This window comes from Trachemys scripta, chromosome 2, assembly GCF_013100865.1.
Source record: "Trachemys scripta elegans isolate TJP31775 chromosome 2, CAS_Tse_1.0, whole genome shotgun sequence".
In the NCBI taxonomy this organism is placed as follows: Eukaryota; Metazoa; Chordata; order Testudines; family Emydidae; genus Trachemys; species Trachemys scripta.
The window spans coordinates 281,033,029-281,058,296 of NC_048299.1; the positions used below are offsets into that span (position 1 = coordinate 281,033,029).

Consider the following 25,268-nt stretch of genomic DNA (forward strand, 5'->3'; position numbering starts at 1 on the left):
CCTGCAGGTTTGTCCATGGTGTTCATACCACTCACACGAGACGGCAGCTCAAGCCGCCTCGGCAGGTGGTTTCTCATTCTACAGAGGTGGGAGGACAGAAAGGATACACCAGGTATGTGCAGGAGATCATGGCTCTCTGGCGAATAGGAGTTCTCAGCAAATCCAGAGGTTCTGTCTTGATAAACTCCTAGCATGCAAAGGGAGAGAGTTTAGCAGAAAGCCAGCACTCAGCACCCTCTCAAAGGCAGCTTGTCCTGAGGAGACCACAAACGTTTGGCCCCAGAACACAGGCCACGCAAGGTCCTGGAACAACTCCGCCTCCACAGAAGCGCCATGAACCCTGCCTTCCCAGTCCCGAGCCAACAGCCGCATGCAGGAGACCACTGAACCTGGACAGTCACCACACCTCCTTCTCACCCGCTCATTTGATACTGTCAGCAAACCAGGCGACCATCCTCCACTTCCAGTCTCTCCATGGCTGTTCCCAGTCTGCACTAACTCCCTCCCTGCCCCCCCAGGAAAGCGGACAGACGCCCCCCAGAATCCCAGGCTGAGGCAGAGCGGTCTCTCTAACCCAGCCCCCCAGTCATGACCTAGGTCTCAGAGAAGCAGCCCAGAATTCCTCTTACCAGCATCTGAGCTAGGAGCTCGGCTTTGCGGGAGAAGACGAAAGCGCCGGACTGCGCGCTGCTCGAAATGGCCTGGCTGATCATGCAAATGCTCCGAATGAGGCACAGTTTCAGCATCAAATCCTGAGGGCAGAGATTGCAGGACAAGCAGTGAGGTGCAGGTTCAAAGCCAGGTGCATCTACCCCACACCCTGACTGGGGCGCACTGGGCTGGCAGGCTCAGCCACCCCAAAAGGGGAGCCCAGCGGCTCTTCCCCGCCTGCCTCTATTCTTGTTCCAGTGTGGGCTCCCAGCTCTGCTTCTCGGCCAGGCTACAGCCGCGGAGGCTGGTCTACACCTAAAATTCAGGTCTATCTACGACGTCACTCTGCGCCGGGAAAGATTTAGCGCCCCCACAACAGTACCTAGGTCGACTTCGGTTTAGGTGTAGCTGTTGCAAGGTTGACAAAAGGATTCTTCTGTCAGCCCGGCTTCTGCCTGTCGGGGGCAGGTTACCTACATTGACCGAAGGGGCTCTCCTGTCGGCGTAGGAAGCGTCTACACGATGACGCTAGAGTGACACAGCGGCAGTGCTGTCACTGTAGCATGGACATCCCCTCCGCTAGCAAGCATCCCAGCCAGCGAGCTCCTGATCCGAACGCAGCCTCCACCCAGCCAGCAGGGTGTCCCAAGAGACGCCTTGCACCTCCCACCTGGTGAGGTGGCATCCAAGGACAAGGTGCACGTGCTGGAGATTCAGAGCGCAGAAGCTGCCACCTTAAAGGGAGGCTTGTTCTGAGACCAGTGTTTTTAAACTAAGAGCTCAAGAATCTGCATTTTGGACCAGGCCTCAGAGCCTCCAGAGGAAACACCATGGAGCTATCCAGCAGCAGGGCTGAGACGCACTCCTCACCAGCAGACATGTGTCCCTGTCCATTTCTACATACTCTGCTGTAAAGAGCCACGCTAACCCCCAGGCACACGGCAGGTGGGAACGTTCCTCGCACTGCCAGTGGCTTTGCCAGTCACCCCACAAAACAGCAGATAATCCCTTGCAGCACCATAAAGGGACTGCCATATTTAGAAGGCCCCGATCCCTTTAGATTCCAGGACATGGGATAACAAGTACTAAGGCCTGGTTCTCCTCCCAGGTACATGCAAGTTCAGACAATGCCGCAGCTCCCCAGATGAAGGAACAGTCCCAGCACCCACCCTTCACCGCCCCCTCCCCGGGGACCCTATGGAGCCAGCAGTGTGTTTGCCAGTGAGCGTCCCGACCGCTCAGAGCGTGCCCAGAAAGCCGTGGTACAGAAGGGGTTAGTGCCAACAAGAAACCAGAAGGAAAAGACATTAGTGAGTCTGGAGAAGGAGGTGCTCTGGCCTGACATTTTAACTTGAGCTTGACAAATGCCATGTTTTTGTTCTTCAGTCTGATAGTAGCAGAGTGCAGCTGCCCTCCCCAAACAGTGACCTGGGTGTCTGGCCACTGAACACCTGTTCTGGGTGGTTAGGGACTCTTAGCTGAGCTGTGAACCGTGGCTAGACCTTGGGGGTCATTAAACTTCCCCTAGTTACATGCCCACAAGGCCGGGGGGAGGGGCGGCTGACTACATGTCAGCGCTGCTCAAAGGAGCTGGGCTGGGGGAGAAACGCACACCAAGGTCTAAGGAGCGACTGTGCTGTGAAAAACGGCACATGGGCTCTGGGTTATTCTCTGCACAATTTGAACACACGAGACTGACAGACCCATCAACGCTGCCTGGGATCTGAGAGCCAAGCTGGGGTGTCTCCTTTTCAGGCAGTCACCAGAGAGGTTCTGCAAGGCAAAAGGAGGCTGCCCAGGACAGCTTTCAGGGAGTTTGCACAGTAACCCTGTGCCAGAGGAACCCTGCTGGTGGCACACAAAGCGAGGAAGAGACCCCAGCTCCCCCCTGCTGACTGTGCAGGAGCAGACTTCAGTGACTACAGCCAGCCGAGCTGGAGAGCAGGGGGCCATTTTAGTCTCTTCCAGACCAGAATCAGGCTTTAGGCTCTCGGCCCCTCGGATAACAAGCACTCGGGCACAGGGGGACTCTGCCGTTCAGCCCTGTGATGGTCTCATTCCTCCCCGATGCCAGACTTCCCTGCTGAGCACCGCACGGAAACCCCAATCACGAGCACTGGTATTTAGGAAGCTACTAGTCTCCTCTCTAGAGTGATCAAACGGAGAGACAGAGACAGGCAGGCAGAGCAGAGAGTAGGTCAGATTTAATGCCTCACACTGTACCTTGGTTTCTACCTTTATTCCCAGAACCTGAACAAGTAAAAGAAAAACACGTTAGCGATGTTAGCGAACACTGACGGGAACGGCTTCCTCCCAAGACACGGCACGAGCCCATCAGGGGTGGGCCTGGGCCCTTTCAGAGGCAGCATTTGCACCCCAGCTAGGCTGCTCTCACTCGTTCACACGCACATGGGCAGGTCGCCAGTCAGCTGCTTCCTCCCTGCGGAGGGGACATTCAAACCACCTACCCTGGTGTTAAAGTAGTGGAAGACGTTCCTGAGAATGTCAGCTTCGATTCTGGACAGCACGAGCTCTTTGGGGGCATACCTCGCTACGTAGCCATAGCATAGGATCAAGGTGCTCTTTATCTTCTCCGCTTCGTTATCACTGCGGTCCTGAGACAAGAGAGGAAAGAAGGGACCTGTTGGGCCACCCAGTCCCTCTCCACGACAAGGCAGGACTGGTCCCTACAGGGCATACGTACAGACAGACTGGCCACAGGCCTGTGCCCCGGGATGGGACCTCCCCCAGGGAGGGGGGCTCAGATACTCCTGGTTCCCTCTGTATTTTCCTGTCCATGCTGCTGTTTGCAGCTCTACCACAGAGGTCATTACCATGCCGGAGTAACGTGGTTTTAATGAGACATGGGCCAAGAGAGCTCTGTGGCAGCCCCTAGACCCTGCCTCCAGCGCCATCCACTGCCGGGCCATCAATGGACTGATGCTAAATAGCCACCAGTTTGCAGAGCACGTGAACCCGACCTAGGAGTAACCATGTGAGAGAGACGTGGTGCCAGGCTGGCTGCTGCAGCCCCAAGGCATCGGTTGGAATGGGGAGCGTCTACAGCCAAGCACTGAGGTACAATCGTATCTGCTCCAACCCCTCAGACAGAGACCAACACCTACAAGATCTTCACCAAGCATTCTCAAAACTACAATACCCACACAAGGAAAGAAAGAAACAAATTAACAGAGCCAGACGTGTACCCAGAAGCCTCCTGCTACAAGACAGGCCCAGAAGAGAAACCAACAGAACTCCACTGGCCATCACCTACAGTCCTCAGCTTAAACCTCTCCAACGCATCGTCAGTGATCTACAACCCATCCTGGACAATGATCCCTCACTTTCACAGACCTTGGGAGGCAGGCCAGTCCTCGCCCACAGACAACCCGCCAACCTTAAGCATATTCTCACCAGCAACCACGCACCGCACCATAACAACTCTAACTCAGGAACCAACCCATGCAACAAACCTCGATGCCAACTCTGCCCACATATCTACACCAGCAACATCACAGGACCTAACCAGATCAGCTACAACATCACCGGCTCATTCACCTGCACGTCCACCAATGTTATACATGTCATCATATGCCAGCAATGCCCCTCTGCTATGTACATTGGCCAAACTGGACAGTCACTACGCAAGAGGATAAATGGACACAAGTCAGATATCAGGAATGGCAATATACAAAAACCTGTAGGAGAACACTTCAACCTCCCTGGCCACACAATAGCAGATGTTAAGGTAGCCATTTTACAGCAAAAAAACTTCAGAACCAGACTCCAAAGAGAAACTGCTGAGCTCCAGTTCATTTGCAAATTTGACACCATCAGATCAGGATTAAACAAAGACTGTGAATGGCTATCCAACTACAGAAGCAGTTTCTCCTCCCTTGGTGTTCACACCTCAACTGCTAGCAGAGCACCTCACCCTCCCTGATTGAACTAACCTCATTATCTCCACACTGATATATACCTGCCTCTGGAGATTTCCATTACTTGCATCTGAAGAAGTGAGGTTCTTACCCACGAAAGCTTATGCTCCCAATACTTCTGTTAGTCTCAAAGGTGCCACAGGACCCTCTGTTGCTTTTTACAACTGTAGTTTCTGGTGACTGCCATTAGGTGGCGCACACCAATAACCTGCCACAGGTGGGTATGTCGGTCACTTCATGGAGAGCAATCTTCTTTCCTCCCAAAAGTGCAAATTCTGGGTTTGCCATAGTGGGCTGAGTCAATGGTCTGAAGCGGCAGTTCTCAGACTGGTTTGTTTCCTCGGGGCTCCTTTCTCAAGAGGTTTCACTGAAGGATGTGGAGGGCTGGGGTGATGGGCCTTACACAAGATGGTCTGGAGAGCCACTGTTCGAGAGGGGTCAGCGCAGAGTAACCTTGGCACAGCTGGGCTCCTGGAGCGAAAGCCCTGCAAGTCCCTCCCCTCCCCGCGGGAAGAGCAGTAACCCTTCACGGGCTGCTCTTTACGAGTGGAAGAGCTTTCGCGTCTCTGCAGGGCGGCTTGGCCAACGCCAGGACATACGGCCCTCCTGCCTCGAGACGTGTTCCTCACCCCCATTACGCTGTGTGCGCCTTTGGCCAAAAGCAGACATTTACCCCCAGCCTAGGTCTGTCTGTTGCATGTGAAGGGCCCTGGATTTGGGCCCAAGGTGCGCAAAGCATAGTGGGGGTGAGGGTAGGAGACTATTCTGCCGCCCTCCATCGGTAGCCTCCACACTGCTCAGGACTGAAGACATTAACCAGACCGTGTCAAGGGGGGTGAGCCCAGGCCAAGTCCACTCTGCACACTGCATGCCCCTGGACAAGTTACATAGTCTGATTCTATCAGGGTTGGAAGGGACCTCAGGAGGTATCTAGTCCAACCCCCTGCTCAAAGCAGGACCAACCCCAACTAAAAAGGGCTTTGTCAAGCCGGGTACTTGTCCCTGTGCATCAGATTCCCACTCAGACGGGGACAGTGCAGATACATTTGAGGGCAGGCTCCGGCTGCCAGCTCTCATGCACTATCTAGTCAATCCCTCCCCCTGGGACCATGTGAGGCTAGGGCCCACACCCTGCTCTGAACAGGTAACGCACTAGTGTTATTCACCATCCATCCTCGACCTCCCACCAGACTCCCTATTTGGCCGATGCAGAAACTGAAGTTGTGGCTTCTCCGAGGCCTCCCAGCAAGGAAGAGGCAGGGCTGGGACTGGAGTTCATAGGAGGTCCCAGTTCCCAACCCTCTGCTCATTCTGCTCCTCCCTGTGGCCAGCGACACGCCTGTGAGAGCCACGGGGACTGGGCAGCCCCCGTGACATCCCCTAGAGACACAGGGGACTAGGGCTGTTGAGTGAGAACAGCTGCTCAGGTGCGGAGATCGGACTGCGACGGGGCTCTGGAAGCACCTACCCCATCGCCCACTCCAGGTTACTTGGCCCTTTTACCTTGAAGATACTGAACAGTCCCACTGATTTTTTGAAGACGTCGGATTTGACGAAGTCTTCTAGCTTGGCCAGGGTTTCGTCCAGGTGGTTTATTGCACAGATCCCAAAGCAGGAGGCAAGTCCCTGGAGGATGGGGAGAGAGCTATTAATTCACCAGCCCTGACTGGCCTGTTCAAAACCCAATTCTTGGTGGTTTAACTCCAGGCTTTCAAAGCGTGCTCAGCTGACGGGGAGGCCTGGCAGCTCACTCTCCACGGAGCAGTGGCTCGGAGAGGTCTTTATATGGGGGTGCAGCTTGCAAGTTGGGCTGAAACTCCATAAACCGTTTATTAAAAACTGGCCCTTACTGGACCTGCGCGTGATCTAGATCGAAGCGAGTCACCGTTAACTTATGTCTGTGCTGCCCCTAAACATGACTAGATGCAGGGTAACATTCACCCCGGACGCATCGGAACAGCGCAAAGTAACGCTACATGGCAGCTTACGAGAGCGACAGAGAATCCTGTCCCCAGGTGACAGCGCAGGGGAATTCAGGGAGCCCATGTAATCAGCAGGGAAGAGACCACCGGAGGCAGGCACCTGAGGGATTGTTTCCTCGCCACCCAGAACACTGCACGTCTAGCAGCCGGGCGCTAACATGGTTTAAGGTGTGCTGTGTGGGTCCGTCAGAGTAACACCTCTTGGGAGTCCAAGCGCTTCCTGCGGTACCCCATATTCCTCAGAGCCCCCCCGTCCTGAGCCAGCCTGGTCCTAACATAGCTTTGTTATGTAGGCGGGAGCGGGGCTTGCCAGACGACCAGACGCTAGCTGGAGCGGGGCTTTGGGTCTCAAACAAGGTCGGGCGCTAAGCAGGGATCATTAGTGCAGCACTGGGGAAAGGGGAGGAAGCAGTTTTATCTCCAGGCCACCTCTGCCTGGCCACTGAGGCTTGGGCCAAACCCAGAGGGAGACATGAAGAGGTGGAATAAGCTGGTTATAAAAGTCCTGTGGGGACGGAGGGCTGGAGCCCGCACGAGTTGGTCGTTCAGTGGGTGTGTGACACGCAGGGGGGAGGCAGGGCATGTAGCGGGAAAGCCCCCTTCTCACTGGAGGGCATGGCGGTGCCGTCTCACCTCCCTTTCTGCTTCCTCCTGGTACCTGGCTGTTTCAAGCAGCTCTTGAAGCTGCTTTTGCACCACTTCCTTGTTTGAACAGACCCCAAGCGCCGTCCCAATGCACTTGTACAGGAAGTTCTGGGAGACAAGAAGAGGAACATTGTGTTCTATGGAACCAATACACCAGCAGAGCCCTTGGGAGAGCAGACATCCCTTAGCTTCCAGCTACCCTGCAATGCAAGCCACGGTGCAGGAGGAGATCTGACCCCTCTCAGCACCTGAGACTCCAACGGGCCAAAGTTTCACTCTCGCAATGGAGGAGTCACAGGCGCAAGGGGAGGACAGGATGCCACTACCCCAGGCTCCATCGGCGCAGGACGGGACGGCATTATAGGGTGGGGGCAGTCAATATGAGCAGCAGCAGCTGGCTCAGGCTACAGCAGGGAAGCGCCAAGTTACGTTTTTAGCTCAACCATTCAGATGCTAGAACCAGCTGCTATCCCTGCAGCTAGCCCACGGCACGTCTAGCCACTCAGTGCAGGCTCTAGCCCAGGCCTGCCGGCCGGCCTGCTGCTCTCAGGGGTTTGGGCCTGTGCACAGAGCTCTGGAAAACTCCAGCCAGCCAGCCCTGCTTCAGCACTCGAGTACCACGGCAGAGACAACTATTGCAAATCATTAACACCCCTCGGCAGCTCTGGGCTCCAGCTACCACATGTATGCAGTCAAGTATCAGGGGGTAGCCGTGTTAGTCTGTATCTACAAAAACAACCAGGAGTCTGGTGGCACCTTAAAGACTAACAGATTATTTGGGCATAAATAACTTGTATGCAGGACACTCAAGTCAGTCTCTGTACGCCTCACCTCACCTTTCTCCTCCCACCACAGCTGGGTCTAACGCCATTTCTGTCCCAAGCCCTCACCCTTCGTGCTCTTCGCTGCCCAGGAGGCACATAGCCTCGGTGACCCTCAACCCCTCACCGAGGCAGACCCCAAATCCTGCTCTGTTCCTCTCCAAAAGATCGCCAAAGCCACCCACTCCTCCCTGGCTGCACCCACGAGACCCTGGCTGCCTCACGCAAACATGGGCCAGTTCACCACAACTAGAGTAACTGAACCGTTGGGTGATTCCTTGACTCAGTGGCCCAACCCCCCCTTCAGAGGCGGCACACAGCGAGGCACGGCCGGGGTGGCACCGCTACCGCCACTTCTTCCAAATGGCGCCTAGAATCCAAGTCGTCTGCTGTATGCCTCAAGTGACCAAGCTTCCCCATCCCCTCCAGCTGGGCCTGGCTGTGATCAGATCTTCCCTCTGCCTGCCAGAGCACCCCCAGGGACACCACGACAGACCTTCTCGGAGGGAAAGCCGTTGTAGCTGTTCAGCTGCTTGCACATTTCTGTGCTGAACTGACAAATCCAGGCGTTGTCAGAAATCGCCGTCAGCGTCTCCCGGAGGAGCTGCAGGAGAAAGGAATGGAGAGAATTGATTTCTAGTCAGAGTCTCACGGGGTGCGAGAAGAGAGGGCCGCGTGCAGCCATCCCCTGCTCAAGTGCTGGGCGTGTTTAAGCCCCTATTTAAAAGCTCAGTGCTGTGAGTGTCTGAATTCAAACGCCCTGTGATGGAGGCTCCTGGGAGGCACTGTTCAGAGCACTGGGCGCATACAGGCTCCGCTGTGCCGGAGGAGGCAGGGCCCCAGAGGTTAGCCATGGTCATTGTCTGAGGCCAGACCTGCTAACTCTACTCTGCCTCTCTGCTATTTCCTTCCGGCTCCCAGCACAGATGCTGGTGCTCCTCGGAAGGAGTCTGAGTTCTTCCCAGAGAACAGCGTGCTGCCTCTTCCTAGGAGCAGGAGGAACTCCTGCACGAGTTCCTGGATTGCTCCAGGCCTTATTTTAAACTGTAACAAATCCCCTGGGCACACGCCATTCTGGGATTTGTGCCCTCTGGCCGGCCAACAAACCTAGAGATGAAACGGCTCGGGTACTTTCCCTACCAGGCCCTGCCTGAACCCATCAGCAGCTACGGGAACCTGAGCCCCATCATTTGTCCGAGCAGAGACCCCAGAGACATCTCTTCAGAACAGTCAAGAGCAACTGAGGACACGTAACCGCCTCGGAGCAAGAGCAGAGGTCTGGGTTCTAGGCCTACAGCCAGACACATGGCTGTGTCTCTGCACATAGCTCCCTCTGCCACTCTAACCCTCAGAGGCGGCACAACGGCCTCTTGAGCGGACCCAGGGTCTCCAAGTGCTCCCGATCCCCCCCCCCCCATGCGTGCACATACAAACACACCCCATTAACAATACCGGCTCTTACACCCCTTTGAACACTCTTACCAGAAGCAGCTTGTCTTCCCACTCCTTCGACGACAGGGATTTCTCCGTGTTTGCTACAAGAAAAACCAAACCATTCGTGTGTGCTGGTTTCAGATCGGCACCCCACAAAGCCCAGCGTGCAGCAGGCAGAACGGGCTCTCCTGGGGATCGCAGAGCGAATGCTCCAAACACAGCAATGGACAAGTTACTAGTACTCAGAACAAGGCCGGTGTGTGGATAGGACAAGCAGCAAGGGGCTTAAATTGCAGCGGGGGGTTAGGTTGGACATTAGGAAAAAACTTCAGTCGGGGTGGTTAAGCACTGGAATAAATTGCCTAGGGAGGTTGTGAAATCTCCATCACTGGGGATTGTTCAGAGCAGGTTGGACAAACCCCTGTCAGGGATGGTCTAAATAATATTTAGTCCTGCCATGAGTGCAGGGGACGGGACTAGACGACCTCTTGAGGTGCCTTCCAGTTCTAGGATTCTATGAATGCAGCATGAAGAGGAACCCAGTTACCTTTGATTTAACCCAGGTTAAGTGCAATATTTTGGGAGACATAAATGGAGTCCAGTTATCAGTTACAGCAGCAATAATGGTCATTTAATCAGGGTGCCAACTGAAGAGCTTGCAAAGAATGTGAACTTGCACCAAAGAACCTCTGCTTTTTGGACTGGTGGGTCACACTGCCCCCAGCCCACAGGTGGGAGTACTGAGATTATTTCACTGAAGTGTCCCTACCCTCTGTTGGCCAGAAGCTGGGAATGAATCACTGTTCTGTTCACTCCCTCTGGGGCACCTGGCACTGGCCACTGTCGGATGACAGGATACTGGGCTAGATGGACCTTTGCTCTGACCCAGGACAGCCATTATGTAAGTGGAAGGATTAGCTAAGTGCAGGAATGCAAAGTCCCACAGGAGGCCACACCTTCATGTTAGGGCAGCCAACATGAAGGCTGCATCCAATCAGGAGTGTCAGGGCGACACCCGAACTGCGTAAGAGGGCATCACTAACAGGCATGGCCTGCACACTGGAAGGAGCGCTGCATGCTGGGAACAAAGAAAGGAGACAAGAGTTTGCAGCACCATGTTAAAAAGGTACCAACCAACATCATGGGCTGAACTGCAGAATCCTGGCTGCACTTCCCTGCCTCGGCCTTGCAGGAACCGCGGGGGGATCAGAGGATCAGAGCCTAAAATTGGCCAAGTGTTTCTCTTCTGTGGTTTTCTAGATTTTGCTCCTCAAAGCGCCACAGGCTTCAAGGTGTGGCTGGCTTCCTGATGCCTGAAGGCAGGCTTTTCCGGGACACAGCACTGTAAGTCAGCCCCGCTGACAGGGCAGGACAGCTGCCTCCTGGAAGCTGCACACCGAGGCTGCTGTCAGAGGCAGGAGCAGCTCGTGGGTGGCTTAGAGTGATCTGCATGGCCTCTTCATGTTTGAATAGTTACAGTTAATGCGGAGTAGTTCCAGACTGCTGCCCATCCCCGCAGTACCCAAGTGCGGCAGCGCACCTCAAGAGCGGCCTTTAGATATCGCAGGCTACGTAAGAAGAATCTTTCGCTCGTGGCCCCATTAATGCCTTACCTTCCAAGTGCTCCACTAAGGGGGGAATCTTCTTATTCCACAGCTTGCCCAGCATGGGATGGATATTAAGGTGCAATACATTCAGCAGACGCAGAGCAGCTGCCCCCCGACCATCCCCTAAATAGGGCTGTGAAGACACAGTCTGGGGGGAAATGGGACAGAAGAGAATCACAGCAGGTGAATTCACAGGTGTGTATATAATTCCTACACACACTGAAAGGCTACAGAAAGATGGGGAGGTTAAATACGGCTTCACACCCCCCACCCCCAACCCAGAGCAATTGCTTTAGCCATCACAGAAACACCAGCAGCCAGGACACAAGCATGCAGCGGACAGCGGGGAGACGGGATGTTCCGCCAAGGACGTTTCCTGAGATGTGGGAGGAAGTTTCCAATATCAAGGAGCGGAGGGGCTTGGTTTTTAAGACGCTCCTGGGTAACGTTTCCAAGAGTGCCCAAGTCCTGTTTTCATAGGTGATTTAGGCACATGGAACCCCAAGTCACTTACGAAGACAGGAGGTTTTTGAAAGCGTTTCCCCTGGCTCATAAAAGGATGGACAGACTGCAGAGAACTCCCTCAGGAGAAAGGACCAAGCTGCTGCTCCCGGATCAGAGCACGTCGGGCTCAGATTACGGTGACCACAGGAGCAGTAAGGCCCAGGGGAACGATTATCCAGGCTTTTACAGCACCCCCGGCTTGGAGGCACCTGGGTCCCAATGTCCTGGGCAGGGTAGTCGGAGGGGTGGGGGCACGAGTACCAGGGCAATCCATTCTTCCCACCCTCTCAAGGGAAGAAAATGCCACCTTCTTTCAGCACACAGAGAACCCAGCCAGGCCAGCCCCAACCTCACTTACCAGCAGCCTCGCCATTAGAGCACACGGTGATGGCAGGTTTGCTACAAATACAGAAACAAGCGTCAGATGGGAAACGTGCTCACCTACAGCCTGAGCACAAGATTAGAAGCTCTGGACGCTCAACACTTCCTCTGCTGGAAGCACGCAGAGTCTGCCCAGGAGAGCAGCCGCCGATACAAACCATGTGTGTCGTAGTGGATGAGGAAGGTAGTCTCTCCCTCCTCTTGTCTCTTCGTAGCCAGGTGCATTAGGCTCCTGCAGAGGGGAGTCAGGGCACCGGTAAACTCTATGGGGGTCACGAACTCCAAGAGATACGGCCAGAGAACCTGTGGAGAACAAGTTGCTCATGTTTGTCTAGCACCAGTAGTGCTTTACAGGGGAATGTGATAAGGTCCCTGCCCAAGGGACTGAACCGAAAGGACTCCGAGAGCCCCATGAGAAACGGCTGACCACAGGGATTGGATGGATGGGAAGGGGAGGGGGGGGTTTCCACTGAGGTGCGCCATCTATGTGGCATCAAAGATGGAGGAATAACGGTCTGAACATTCACCTCCTCTGAGCCACCAGTGCTCTTTTCAGGAAGGACCGAGCCCTTCAAGTTGGCCAGCACCTTGTACACCTGCTCTGAACCCGGACGCTAACGGACATCAAGGCCTTCTCATCTTCCACCACCTTACAAACTCTGAGACAGTTCCTTGTTCAGAGGTTAGAAATCCAGATGCCCTCAGCTTAGAGGAAAGAGCAACTGGACTCCGATTGTCACCAAACAGCTCAGTGAAGAACCGATTTGTTCTCTTCTCCAACGAGAGAGCCCGGCTTTGGGACTAGCCTCTGTCTGTCAGAGGGTGGAGATGGATGGCAGGAGAGAGATCACTTGATCATTGCCTGTTGGTTCACTCCCTCTGGGGCACCTGGCATTGGCCACTGTCGGTAAACAGGATACTGGGCTAGATGGACCATTGGTCTGACCCGGTACGGCCGTTCTTCTGTTCTTGTGACTGCAGCAGCCTGACAGCAGATTGTGCAGCCCTGGCAAGGAGGTGGGGGCTGGTCTGGCAAGGCCCAGCTCACGTGCTTGGTAAGGCAGGCGGTACGGGCGTCAGACGGAGTTGAGCTACAGTGCGACGCAGACTCACCTCGTCCATCCTGTCGACAGTGGTGCTGATGAGGAAGAGCGTACGGACGCTGATGTTCTGGACGCTGTCGCTGGTTAGGTCGTCAGCTTCCGGCGTCTGCTTCCCGGGGTGCTGTAAGGGAGCAAGAACGCAGGTTCAGAGAGGAGCACAGCTGTGATCCGGCCCAGGAAACCGAGGGCAGCTCCCTCTCCACTGGGGCTGCACCATCACCCCTTCCCCCACCAACACAGGCTCACATTCGCCAAGCCATCAACACAGCAGGTTCAGCAGATGGCAGCGCTACCCTGGGATCACAACGGGCCCCTGCCTTCCCCGCCCCACACAGTCAGTCACCTGGTCTCTGCAAGGAGCTGCAGGCTGCCCTCCTGCCAGAGTGCGCCCATTTTACTGACGGGAAAGGAAGCACTGAGTGCACGGCCTTTTTATTGATTTTTAAGGCATCTGAATTTTGGGTGCCCGACTTGGGCTTTCCCCGATGCGAGCGCCCCCCGCTCCAACCGATGCCTTGGGGCTGCAGCAGCCAGCCTGGCACCACGTCTCAAGTGGACACTTGAGAATTTGGGCCCAGATGACTAGGCCCAGGAAGCCCACGAGAGGCAGGCACGGCCTAATCCTGGCCTTTTACCTGGGTGCTCAGGCTCCCCCCCCCCCAGGCTTTGGGCTGAAGCTAAGGACGGGAGAATCAGTTGCCAAGACCCCCACCCCTGCTTCCCTGGCCAGTCTAGCTCAGCTCTTCCCTTTCCCTGCGGAAGGAGTCAGGGAGGAGCCACTGAGGAAGTTCCAGCAATTGTGATGCAAGACGCTCTAGCGTGCGAGCAAGGGACTGCGTGAGGGCGAAGAGACCAGAGAGGACTGGCAGGGACAGAGCCAGGGGTAGAAGAAGAACTGACAGAGGGGGATTGCCCACGTTGGGACCACATCTATAAATGTGCCAGCTCCTCGGGCTCTTGGCAGCACCGAAGTAGGCAGCTCTGTGGTGCAAGCAGCCATAGAAACCCAGGCTCCCAGGCCTGCAGAGCGCCACGGTCCAGTCTGCAGTCGAGAGGTCCCTGCCAAGCTAGGCCACCATCTTCAGACTGGGCTGGCCACACTGCGCTGGACTCTGATCGCCACAGCCACACCTCTGCTCCCAAGGCAAGAGCAGCTGGGGTCTGCTCCAGCTCAGACACTTTGTGCCAGGGGCTCCAGGGCCGAACCCAATCTCTTTGGCCGTTCGTATCACCCCTGGACAGAGTGCCGAACGGGGGCACACCGGGGAGCAATAGACCTCCCACTTTTTGAATGTGGAGCCCGGCTGGGGAGCCCAGGCATGGACCCAGAGAGCAGCCCCCAGCCCTGACCCCGCCCCCTGGGCTCTCTGCCCGGCCCAGGGCAGGTGTAGGTTCTGTGACTCCATGCCCTCTCCCCACAGCTCTTACCCTGACAGGCGGGGGCCTCTGAGCGCAGCCCAGCATGGTAAGAGCCACAACACGGACCCCGGGCAGGAGTCTGGGGGACGGGGACACAGGCTGGTGCTGCTGTCCTCAGCCCCACCTGCAGCGCGGATACATGGAGGGTCCACCGCGGCTCCCCACTGCTGCCTGCACAGCTTTTACCATGGGAGGGGGGCGCTGCTGCTCTGAGGCTGCCACTCCCCCCACCCCACCCCCCTCGGCCAGAGCTGGGTCAAGGAGAGCCACACGGGTAGCTGTGGGGAGTGGGTCCCTCCACCTGCCCTGAGTGGGGAGCCCAGGGGGCAGAGACATGGGCAGGGGGCTGCTTTCAGCCCCCCCTTCCACCAATCCTGGGCGGGGGGGCTGATTCCCTGGCCCCACTCTGGCTTGGATGGGGGTGGGGGAGGGAGAGGAAACAGGGCCTCAGGGGAGGGGGGCCCCTCCCCCTCCACCAACACTTTTGGGAAGGCTCCAATGCCCTTGCCCCTGGATGTGCTGGCTAGAATGAAAACCAAGATTTGCTCTCACATGGGCCCAAGATAGACCACGCAGGCCCGGCTGAGAGCGCCTACCACCGCCAGGCTAGACAAATGAACTTTACACCCAGGCCAACAGCCTGAGGGCTCAGAGCCAGTCCTCCCCACGAGTCGTGTGCCCTGATCTAGGAGGGCCAGGCAAGGGTGATTGTAAGAACTGGCCGTATCATGGCCGTCTTACCGTGTCAGGAGGAAGGGCACACTGGTGGATGATGTACTCGATCATGACTTCCCCACCTGCCTGTTCCAGATAGCCATGGTGAGCCATTGCGCTGATCACCTGCACCACGGCCCGTTTCACCTAGAGGAACGCAGAACAGAGGGTGAGCTGCTGGCCAAGCAGAGGCCAGGATCCTGGAGCAGGCGGGGACTAGCAGGAATCACCTACACGAACACAAGCCAGCGGCTGGGCTACGCTGCCATGCACACCAGAGGGGATTCTTTACAAGCCATTTAAGAGTCTCCCAAGGCTGCACCAGCCACTGCTCTAGAGGGCCACGCGTTTAGATTGAAAGCCAGACCCTGGTGCCTTGCGAGCAGAACCACGCCCTGCCGAGCCAGAAGAGCTACAGGAACGCTGCTCAGACCCAGTGCTTGAGAGACATGGGACCGGGAGCTGCCCCCAGCCAGCTGATGTCTAAACTAGACCCCCCCTTTGCTGCACTGACACAGGGCAGGAGGACAGAGGACAAGGATCACAGCAGCCGGTCATGAGAGGGGCTTATCGTCATTACACGTGGGTTAGTCTGAAAAGAGGAACCCACTGGAGCTCAGCAGGGGAGTCACAAGTGCTCAGAGGAGGGCGCTGAAGGAGAGACAGAAGGTGACCTCAGAGGGCCAAGGGGGCTCGTATGAGAAGAGGGGCAGAGAGACAGGGAGCCCCATGGTGAGCCGTGCTGGTACAGCATGGGGCACGTGCAGAACGCCGCAGGGCCCCCAAGGGGAGCCAAGTCCCAGAAAAGCCCCATTCCCCACATGACCAGCCGGGAGTTAGGGACAGCAGAGGGAGTTCCCAGTTACCTTATTACTGCTGTCCTGCAGAGGAAGTTTCATAGAAGAAAGAATAAAGGGCTTTTTAATCTCCATCTGAGAGGCTGGAAGAGAGAACATCGGCTCAGCCACTCATCACTGACCTCCCTTCCCAGACTGACAGGATCACAGGGCCTGGCCCCAGAGAGCATCCAGCACTGACACCCTCCCTGGCCAGACACGTGCATCTCTCCTCTCCCCCTTGGAAGGGCCATGGAGTAGGAAAGAAGCTGGTTTTCCACCCCACCTAACAAGCAACTGGCTACAAAGCCCCCCTGCAATCTCCATGCAGGTTCTGCACACCGAGCAGGCGTGGAATCCAGGGCAGCGTTGTGCCAGCAGGAAGTCCAAGCCAACACTTGGCTAGTCTGGGTGGAGTTGCTAACAGTTCCATGCCGTGGCTTTGGGAAGGGAGCAGCTCTACTCCAAGAGGCGTGGATGAGGCCAGAGCAGGCTTGCCATCCAGCACCGGAGTCCGCTCTGCCATAACTATGCCAGGAGAACAGTCCCGTGGGCTGGAAGCGGAGATCCTTTATTGCTGTGTTAACTAATCGGGGTCGGGTTGGCCTGAGGCATTTTGGCTACTCAGGGAAAGGCTTTGTGTAGCGGATTATCCTAGGCCAGGTCTGCTCAGAGGAACATCCAGATTACTCGCAAGCTGCCCACCTGCCTGGGGGCTCTCCGGCCTAAGGATTCCTGGCTCCCTCCACCCCCCGAGGAAGAGCGCGCTATTTCCTCAGAGTTGTCTGCCCACAATGGGCTGGGAGCAAGGAATAGAGCTTAAATCCCAAGCCATGCCCTGCAGGGTGGCCCCAAGGTTCCTGCTTTGTGATGTTCTACAGCACAGTCCATTCTAAATAGGATGTTGGCGTAAGGGCTTGTCTGGGGCACAAGGCCGTGAAGGGTGTTTGTCTAGGAAGTTCTCTGGCCTGCGCTGTATAGCCAGCTGGACTAGATCACATGGTCTCCTCTTGCCCCGAAGGACTCAGGGACTGTCTGCCGGAATGTCAGTCCTCGTAAATCCCAGCCCCCAGCACCGAGCAGGAATTCCCACCTGGGCGCTGGCACCCTGCATGGATACAACTGGGCTGCTACAGGGAGCTGGTCCCTGTGTTACTTACGGGCACAGTTGATAATTTGCCTCATGATGATCAGCGTCCCCACCCGTATCCTCTCATGGTGGTTCTCCAGCTTTGGGAGTAGGAAGCCAAGCAAGCGATCAGGAAACGTACAGGCTGCAGAAGAACAAGGCCACCATCATGGACACTCTTCGCTCAGGAGCGGTCAGCAGTCAGGCCTCAGGCCAAACGCGGCTGACAGTCACCTTCGTCTGACAGGCCTGCAGCCCAGAGACCACAGGTCCCAGGAGGCAATGCTCCCTCTGGGCATGAGCGGGGGTATTCTCCTCAATTTGGTGCACTGCATGCTGGGACAGGCCTCTCTGTTACCGAAGGCTATGGCTTTACAGTGTGTTTCAAAAGCCATTCGAACGCCCTCTATTCCTGCTATCTTGGCTCACGGGGCCAGTACTCCAGTGCAGGGGCGACTCCAGGCACCAGCGCAGCAAGCGTGTGCCTGGGGCGGCAAGCCGGGGGGCGCGGCCTGCCGGCTGCTGTGAGGGCAGTAGTCAGGCCACCTTCGGTGGTGTGCCCGTGGGAGGCCCGCTGGTTCCGTGGCTTCGGCAGCGGGTACGCCGAAGGCGGGGGACCGGCAGATCACCTGCAGAAACGCTGCCGAATCCCCATGACTGCGGGCCGCCCACAGGCATGCCGCCGAAGGCCGCCTGACTGCCGTGCTTGGGGCAGCAAAAAACAGAGCCACCCCTGCTCCAGTGGAAGCTGTCTGCTGACTGGTGCGATGCCACTGCAGTATTCTCAGTACGTCTCCCCCACTGGTTATGCACCGTCACAACCTTTGCTGAACATTCAGCAGAGTTGTCCACAAGTGGACACGCACATCCTCCTCTTCCCAAACCACCCAGCGAGCGGGTAGTTTGGAACCCAGGACCGTGCAGGAGGAGGTCAGGTTACGCCTTCCAACATCCAACACCTTGCATTGGTCAAGGATGCATTGGCTGATTGGCTCAGCCCCAGGGGAACCAGCTGAAGCAACGTGCACGGGCCTAAGTCAAACGGGCATAGGAGAAAAGAAAGGAATCAATTACTCCAGCCCTCTCAGAACTAGTGTTGCTACTTTGCATAAAAACAGTTGAAAGCGCTGCTCAGCTGTGAGGCTTTCAAGCACAAGTGCCAACGATTGGGGGGTGTGGTGTGTGGGGGGGGAGAAGTCATCTGACTGTGACTAGGCAGAAGTCTAGCAGGATCCTAATCAAACTACTGCTGCTTTAGTGGCAATTCCACAAGCTTCCTCTCAAGCATGAATCATTGGCAAGGGAAGCTTGCCAGAGCCGGGGCTACAGGGCTCAGTCCGTACAGGAGGCAGGGCTCAGCAGTGCTAGAAATCACACCAGGGCTCTGTTTCATGCAGGACTCTAGTAGCCAGACACAATTCAACTAGCTCTGTCCTTCCACAGAGCTTTCACCCAGAGGCTAGCAGACCACCTGTGCGCTAGACAGCAGAGTGGAGTTCTGCTTGGAGGCGCTCCCTGGAATCCTGCCACCTCGTCTGGCTGCTGCCATCTGCTGCTCTAAGACAAACCATCAGGGTACCTACAAAGCCAGTCTCTGTCCCCGCTATCCCTTCCAGCGTACACGGCTACGCTAGAGGGCTAACTGGCATGTGCTGCATTACTAGCCTCCATCTGTCCAAAGAGGCAGCAGCGTCATCTGCCACGACTCCGCTAAACGGCCCTTAGGAGCTTGAGCAGTGAAACCAGAGGCCTTCGGAGAGCGATGAATTCAGAGGTTGGAATCCTCAGCATTCCTGAGACACGCCACACCAGCAAACTTTCGTATGAGAGCAAAGTCAGTCCAAGGCCAAGTGTTTAATGGCCAGATCTCAGTGAGCACCTCAGTCTGGAGCACCAGAGAGCAAATGGTGCCCTGTGATCTGCCTGGTCTCCACACAGGACGGGAACAATTGCTTTCACCAAGCCTGACGCCAGGTGGGACAGTGGGAACGAGAATCTAGTCTGTCCCATTTCCTCACCCCCCAGAACTGAAGTCTGCCAAACCCTACTTGACACCCAGATCTGGGTGAACAGTGGTTTTGTGCCTCCCCCCCCCCCCCCCCCCCGCAAACACAGCCAGATCTCAGGATTGTGCACTCACCAGGTGGAACTCAAGCCTTCCTGAATGGGCCAGGAGACTGGCTTAGAGGGGGTCAGGAAAGCCCCTTTCCCACAAATGCTGACCACTGACCACAAGAGTTTGCTGTTACTAGGATGGGCACTTCCACAGAGAGTCAGAGAATTTCCGCAGATTTCAAACCCGCACACACTGCCGTAGACAGGCAGGAGGTAAGTCCCAGCGAGAGTCCATAGGGGACTCGGCCTTCACCCCTCAGCCCCCCGCAGCCCTTACCAAGGACAGTGAAGCATCGAAGGACCTCGTTGTGGTTTTTTAAACTCAGGGGGACGGAGGACTCCACCGGGGCACAAATCTGTGGGAGGGAAACAGTCAAATCAATGAGAGCTGGGCAGCACCTGACATTCAGTCCCTATACCAAACCCTTTCAGCTTGAGTGCCGCTCGCAGGCACCGAGTCCACACTCACAGCTGGACCTGGCCAATGGAAGAGCCCAGCATTTCACAGTCCCGGAATCCATGCCACATGCTGCATGTGATGCTCCCAGAGCACTCTGGGCATTTGATCATTGTGAAGTAGGCTGGAGAAGCTGCGTGCACCTGCTGGCACAGACCTTAGCACTCTTTGGTCATTCAGTGCTAGCAGAGCGCACGGGTTCCAGAGACAAGGCTCACTGGACAAGCTGGGAGGGTGCAGTGGCCTTGGTATATGGGATCAGCTAGTTGTGGGTTTGGGGTTTTGGAGCTGCTACGCATTTCCATGTCATGTGTAGTTTAACAAGATCAGAGCACGATCTATTTCCTTTGCAAGTCATTGCAGACTCCCTTCTTTTAAATACTAAAAATTGCTCTTTGCAGACTGCTCTAATATGCAGTTTATCTGGGGACCCCCTCCCCATCTGCTCCCTCTCCAGCTTGCAGACAGGACATATTTCTTACTGGCATACCGAAGCAAGCTGCTCATTGTACTTGTGCCAGAAAGATCCTGGCTGTTCAGGTCTTTTTGGCGGATACTATTGTATAACTGTATTGGTTAAAATCAGGGACTCCACTCTCCACTTCTGATCCCGAGAACAAGCCCTTGTGAGTGGCCAGGCTGGGTCAGACCAATGGTCCATCTAGCCCAGTGTCCTGTCTTCCGACAGTGGCTGGTGCCAGGTGCCCCAGACGGAACGAGCAGAACAGGGAATCAAGTGATCCATCCCCTATTGGGCATTCCCAGCTTCTGGCAAAGAGGCTAGACGCTCAGAGCAAGTGTTACATCCCTGCCCATCCTGGCTAATAGCCATCGATAGTGTGGGGCACGGGTCATGGCTGGAGGATTCTCTGCAACTTGAAGTCTTTAAACCATGATTTGAAGACTTCAATAGCTCAGACATAGGTTAGGGGTTTATTATAGGAGTGGGTGGGTGAGATTCTGTGGCCTGCGTTGTGCAGGAGGTCAGACTAGACCAGGGGTAGGCAACCTATGGCACGCATACCAAAGGTGGCACGCGAGCTGATCTTCAGTGGCACTCACACTGCCCGGGTCCTGGCCACTGGTCCGGGGGGGCTCTGCATTTTAATTTAATTTTAAATGAAGCTTCTTAAACGTTTTAAAAACCTGATTTACTTTACATACAACAATAGTTTAGTTATATATTATAGACTTACATTTTAACGTTTTTAGAAGATCTTTCTGTATTACTGGCACGTGAAAATTTAACTTAGAGTGAATAAATGATGACTTGGCACATCACTTCTGAAAGGTTGCCAACCCCTGGACTAGATGATCATAATGGTCCCTTCTGACCTTAAAGTCTATGACAGAACTAGATAAGTTCCTGGAGGACAGGTCCTTTTTTTTTTTTTTTTAAACCGTTATAGTTTTGGCCTTCACAATATCCCCTGGTAACGACTTCCACAGGTTGATTATGCATTGTGAAGAAATATTTTCTTTTGTTTTAAATCTGCTGCCTATTAATTTCATTGGGTGATCGCTAGTTCTTGTATTATGAGAATGAGTAAACAACACTTCCTTATTCACTATAGACCTCTATCACATCCCCACTTAGCCGTCTCTTTTCCAAGCTGAAAAGTCAGTCTTATTAATCTTTACTCATATGGCAGCCGTTCCATACCCCAAATCATTTCTGTTGCCCTTCACAGTCCCTTTTCCAATTCCAATACATCTTTGAGATGGGGCGACCACATCTGCACGCAGTATTCAAGATGTGGGCGTACCATGGATCTATAGAGGCATTATGATATTTTCTGTCTGGTTCTCTATCCCTTTCCTAAGGATTCCCAGCATTCTGTTCGCTTTTTTGATGCTGCTGCACATTGAGTGGATGTTTTCAGAGAACTATCCACAGTGACTCCAAGATCTCTTTCCTGAGGGGTAACAGCTAATTTAGACCCCATCATTTTATATGTAGAGTTGTATATAGAGTACTATTTCATTAGCATACAGTCTGCATAGGATTGGCATCCATTATCTTAGTCTTATTTTGTCTGTTAAAAAGTTTTCTACACGCAGGTCTCACCACCTTCGGTTCCTCTGCTATAGTCACAGGCCTGCTGTCTGACTAGCACATCCGGTAAAACGGGTGTTTTCAGGTACCTTAGTGCAGCTAGCATTAGACTGGGGGTTTAGCATTTTAACAGCATTTGTTTGTCAGTGTGACGGGCTCTCATATCAGCAGCTCCAGCTGGGAGCCTGGGCAAAGCAGTGGTGGAGGAAGGGCACTGAAGAGCACGCGTCAATGCCTTGTGTGTTGCCCATCCCCCAGCCACATGGAGCCCAGGGCACCTGATCTTTCAGGCCCCAAAGGAAAAACAAAATTAAATATTAGCTTAAAAATACATTACCGTGATTTAAAAGGGGGCCACCCCCTAGACGGAGGCCATCTGATCAAGGGGCTCAACTCCCTCCCCCACGTATGGTTTGGTGAATGAATTCAGCAGCCATAGGCTAGCCCAACCTAGGCTGAAGAGGAACAGGGAGTGGGGGTGGGGGGGGAAAAACAGGGGCTGGATCCAGCCCACGGGCCATAGTTTGCCCTCCCCTGTGCTAAGGGCTTGGAGGGGAGGGAGCGTTTGTCGAGATTAGATACTCAGGGACATTGAAAAGCTACAATAGGAATAAGCTCATTTAGCAGCCTGCAAGAGAAAACTGGTGGCTGGTGGGGAAGCACTTGGAATCTTCAGCCAAGTCCACGACAGCTGTCCCAGAGGTACGTAGTCTGGACAATCCTAGGCAATGCAAACCTACCTCTAGGTGCATCTAACAAGGAACGCTCCCAGCCAGTTACAGACTCCACCATGGGAAGCCAGTGACCTCCCACCTTTCCAGCCTCAAAAGAACCATGCACGACTCCCCCCACCTACCAAGGTTTGGCACCCCACCCAGAAAGATCCCAAACACACCACACACAAAAGATGGAGCCAACATCCTGCCCTACTAGGATGAAGGTGAAACCTCAGTTCCTGTATATGCTACTGAGAAACCATGGACAACTGGTGCTTAACAGTTACAGGATTAATCTAGAGGTTGGTGCCAGACCACCCCTGTAGGGGTGATGAATAAGATGCTCCAGGATACGCCGATCTTGCTCCCGGGATTATTAGCAGTACTTGGTGCTGCTCATGTCTAGTTTTCAACCTTTCAAGGGTTTGTCTTTTCTCCACACGTGATTGTGGATTCTGTCTTTACTGCTTCACTGAGAGTGGGGTGTGACCCTTGTTCAGGACAGCTGGGGCAGGAGAGCAAACAGCTTCTGATCCTGCTAGCAAGGGACTGGCTCCTCCTCTCCCTGGCCAGGGTAAGGGCCATCAGGGAAGGAGCTCTCTGCTAGCAGGAGCACCTCAGGGCAGCTAGGAGGCACCAAGCCAACTTTCTCTCTAGCAGAGAAACGTGCTCCATGTTCCTCGGCAGCTCGCCCTGAACTGTGCTGGTAGCAGCAGCTGCTCCTTCCAAATACCTCTCGCCCCTTCTGGAACGTGCACAGGCCGGCCAGCATGGCCCCTGCCCTCAAACCAGAAATATGGTCTGTTTAAATGGAGACATTTCTCCTGCCTCATTCCAAATTGGAGCCTGGGGGCTTTCTAGACTGGGAAGTTCCTTCTGCAAAGCGGGAGAGAGTTTCGGGTAGGAGGCCCCCAACACCCCCAGTTCTCAGCTGGATGCAGGTGGCTGCAGCACTCGGATGTGAACTGCAGCCCCAGGCTCTGGATCCCACGTGCCGTTTCCTGAGACACATCTGGGCTCACCAGCCCCCAGCCCTGCTGGCCCATCTCGATCCTTACCTGGGGATGCAGGGTGCTCAGAAGGGCATCAAGCTGCGTGTCCAGAGTGCGGCTGCCAAAGTTGACGGAAGCCTCAAGAATCTGGCACAAGCTCTGCTCAGAAAGACATTGCAATGCTGCGATTAGCACGAGGAAAAGGAACCGCTGCCCCGCTGGAAGTGAAAGGGTAACGACTTGGCGATCGGGAGCAGAGAGACTCCATCCCAGCATGCGCTGAGCTACGGGGACGGGGCTGTAGTAGAACAAGTGCAAACATCATCCAACTGCTGTGGGTAAAGCACCAAGGAGGTTTCTGGAACTCCTCCACCTTCCCCCATTCTCCTGCTGCAGCCAGCCACAGAGCAGCACCTCCGCATACCGGCTGCTGCAGCCAGCCACGTACGTCGGCAGACTACCAACCCAGCCATCGCTTCTCTGCGAACAGCACTCTGTCTCGGGAGGCTCGCCTGGAAGTCCTCCCCCTTACAGGCAGCGGGAGCCAAGGACAAGCAGAGCAAGGAGTCCAGGACAGAAGGAAATACAGCGGTCCCAGCACCAGAGTAGGACATGGGGCAGAGGGAGCGCTATACTCGGCCCCTCCCCGACAAAGAGAGGCACATGGTAGCACTAGCCGGACCCTGGCCAATGGCAGGTTCAGCCTTTGGGGAAGGGGTATCAGCACCTGCCAATACCACACTGGCCAGCCTCAGTGGGGCCAAGCCAGAGCGTTTAGACCAGGCAGGATTTGTAACCGCATGGGTCTGGGCACATGACACAAAGGGGAACCTTCGAATTGCTCCTTGGCTGCCAAAGCCTGGAGCGCAGTCGGACTGTGCTGGGCAGACTAGAAGGGCCTAGCAGGAAAGGAAGCGACAGGACTGTGGGTCCTCGAGGGGCACGCAGCTTGTACTGAGCACGTGCACACCCACGGGGAGCCTATCGGACAGGCAGTCTGCTCTCCTGTCCCACCCCCACCCCTGGGAGCACCCCAGTCAATGCTCCAAGGAGCACACATACATGGATTACAGGTAGCTGTGGGGGGGACACAAGAAGGGGCCCCTCAGTCCCACGGGAGCAGTGTGCTGAGCCATTTACCTTGGTCACATAAAAGGCCTCCACATGCTTCTTGTAGAGAGCGAGAATTCCCGGCACCAGTCTCGGGAGCTGCTCCTCGAGCTTTTCGCTGGGCATCAGGTGACTCATGGGCCCAAGAGCCTTCACGACGGCGAGTCTCAGCTGCAGGGACAGAAACAACCTGCAAGCGTCAGACTGCACAGCCAACCCGAGCCCTGTGCTGCTAGGCTGGCGCCAACACTGCCCCCACAGCAGCACGACGGGCAGAGGGGTTGGTTTGTGCTCCTCGGGTGCCGGGAGACGTCTCAGGCTAGCCACTATGCAGACCGAGCCTGCTCCGAGGACCCAGCGAAAGGTGCAGCGGCAGTGTAATTTGCCCACACTGCTCCACCAACCCAAGGGCAAGGGGAGCTGGGTCTCACCGTGCATTCAAAGGAGCCATTGGCACCAGGTGCTGACAGAGAGGGTGGATGGTGTAGCCAGGCCACCTTCCGTCACGCCCACATCCAGCTAGATGAAGCATGCCCGGTTTCTTCCTGCATAGGGTTTGGATCTTGCCTCCTCTCCCTTAGGTTCAGCTGACACCCTGATGCTAGCAAGGGGTGCACACAACTCTCCCACGCCAAGCTGTGTAACTTAGGGACGGAGT

The 25,268-nt window shown here is 55.4% G+C and overlaps 1 protein-coding gene across 1 annotated transcript in view; it reads right to left on the bottom strand.

Moving 5' to 3' along the window:
- Positions 1 to 25,268, bottom strand: part of MROH1 (maestro heat like repeat family member 1) — a gene marked incomplete in the record, with an annotated part of 97,157 nt that overhangs the window by 49,600 nt on the left and 22,289 nt on the right. Inside the window, 18 exon segments of the mRNA XM_034763781.1 lie at positions 108 to 187; positions 630 to 752; positions 2,875 to 2,901; positions 3,120 to 3,266; positions 6,093 to 6,215; positions 7,205 to 7,324; positions 8,534 to 8,641; positions 9,520 to 9,572; positions 11,085 to 11,226; positions 11,941 to 11,981; positions 12,122 to 12,266; positions 13,077 to 13,187; positions 15,227 to 15,346; positions 16,066 to 16,139; positions 17,196 to 17,309; positions 19,557 to 19,635; positions 23,567 to 23,659; positions 24,641 to 24,781. Of these exon segments, the coding sequence (XP_034619672.1) occupies positions 108 to 187; positions 630 to 752; positions 2,875 to 2,901; positions 3,120 to 3,266; positions 6,093 to 6,215; positions 7,205 to 7,324; positions 8,534 to 8,641; positions 9,520 to 9,572; positions 11,085 to 11,226; positions 11,941 to 11,981; positions 12,122 to 12,266; positions 13,077 to 13,187; positions 15,227 to 15,346; positions 16,066 to 16,139; positions 17,196 to 17,309; positions 19,557 to 19,635; positions 23,567 to 23,659; positions 24,641 to 24,781 (1,841 nt within the window).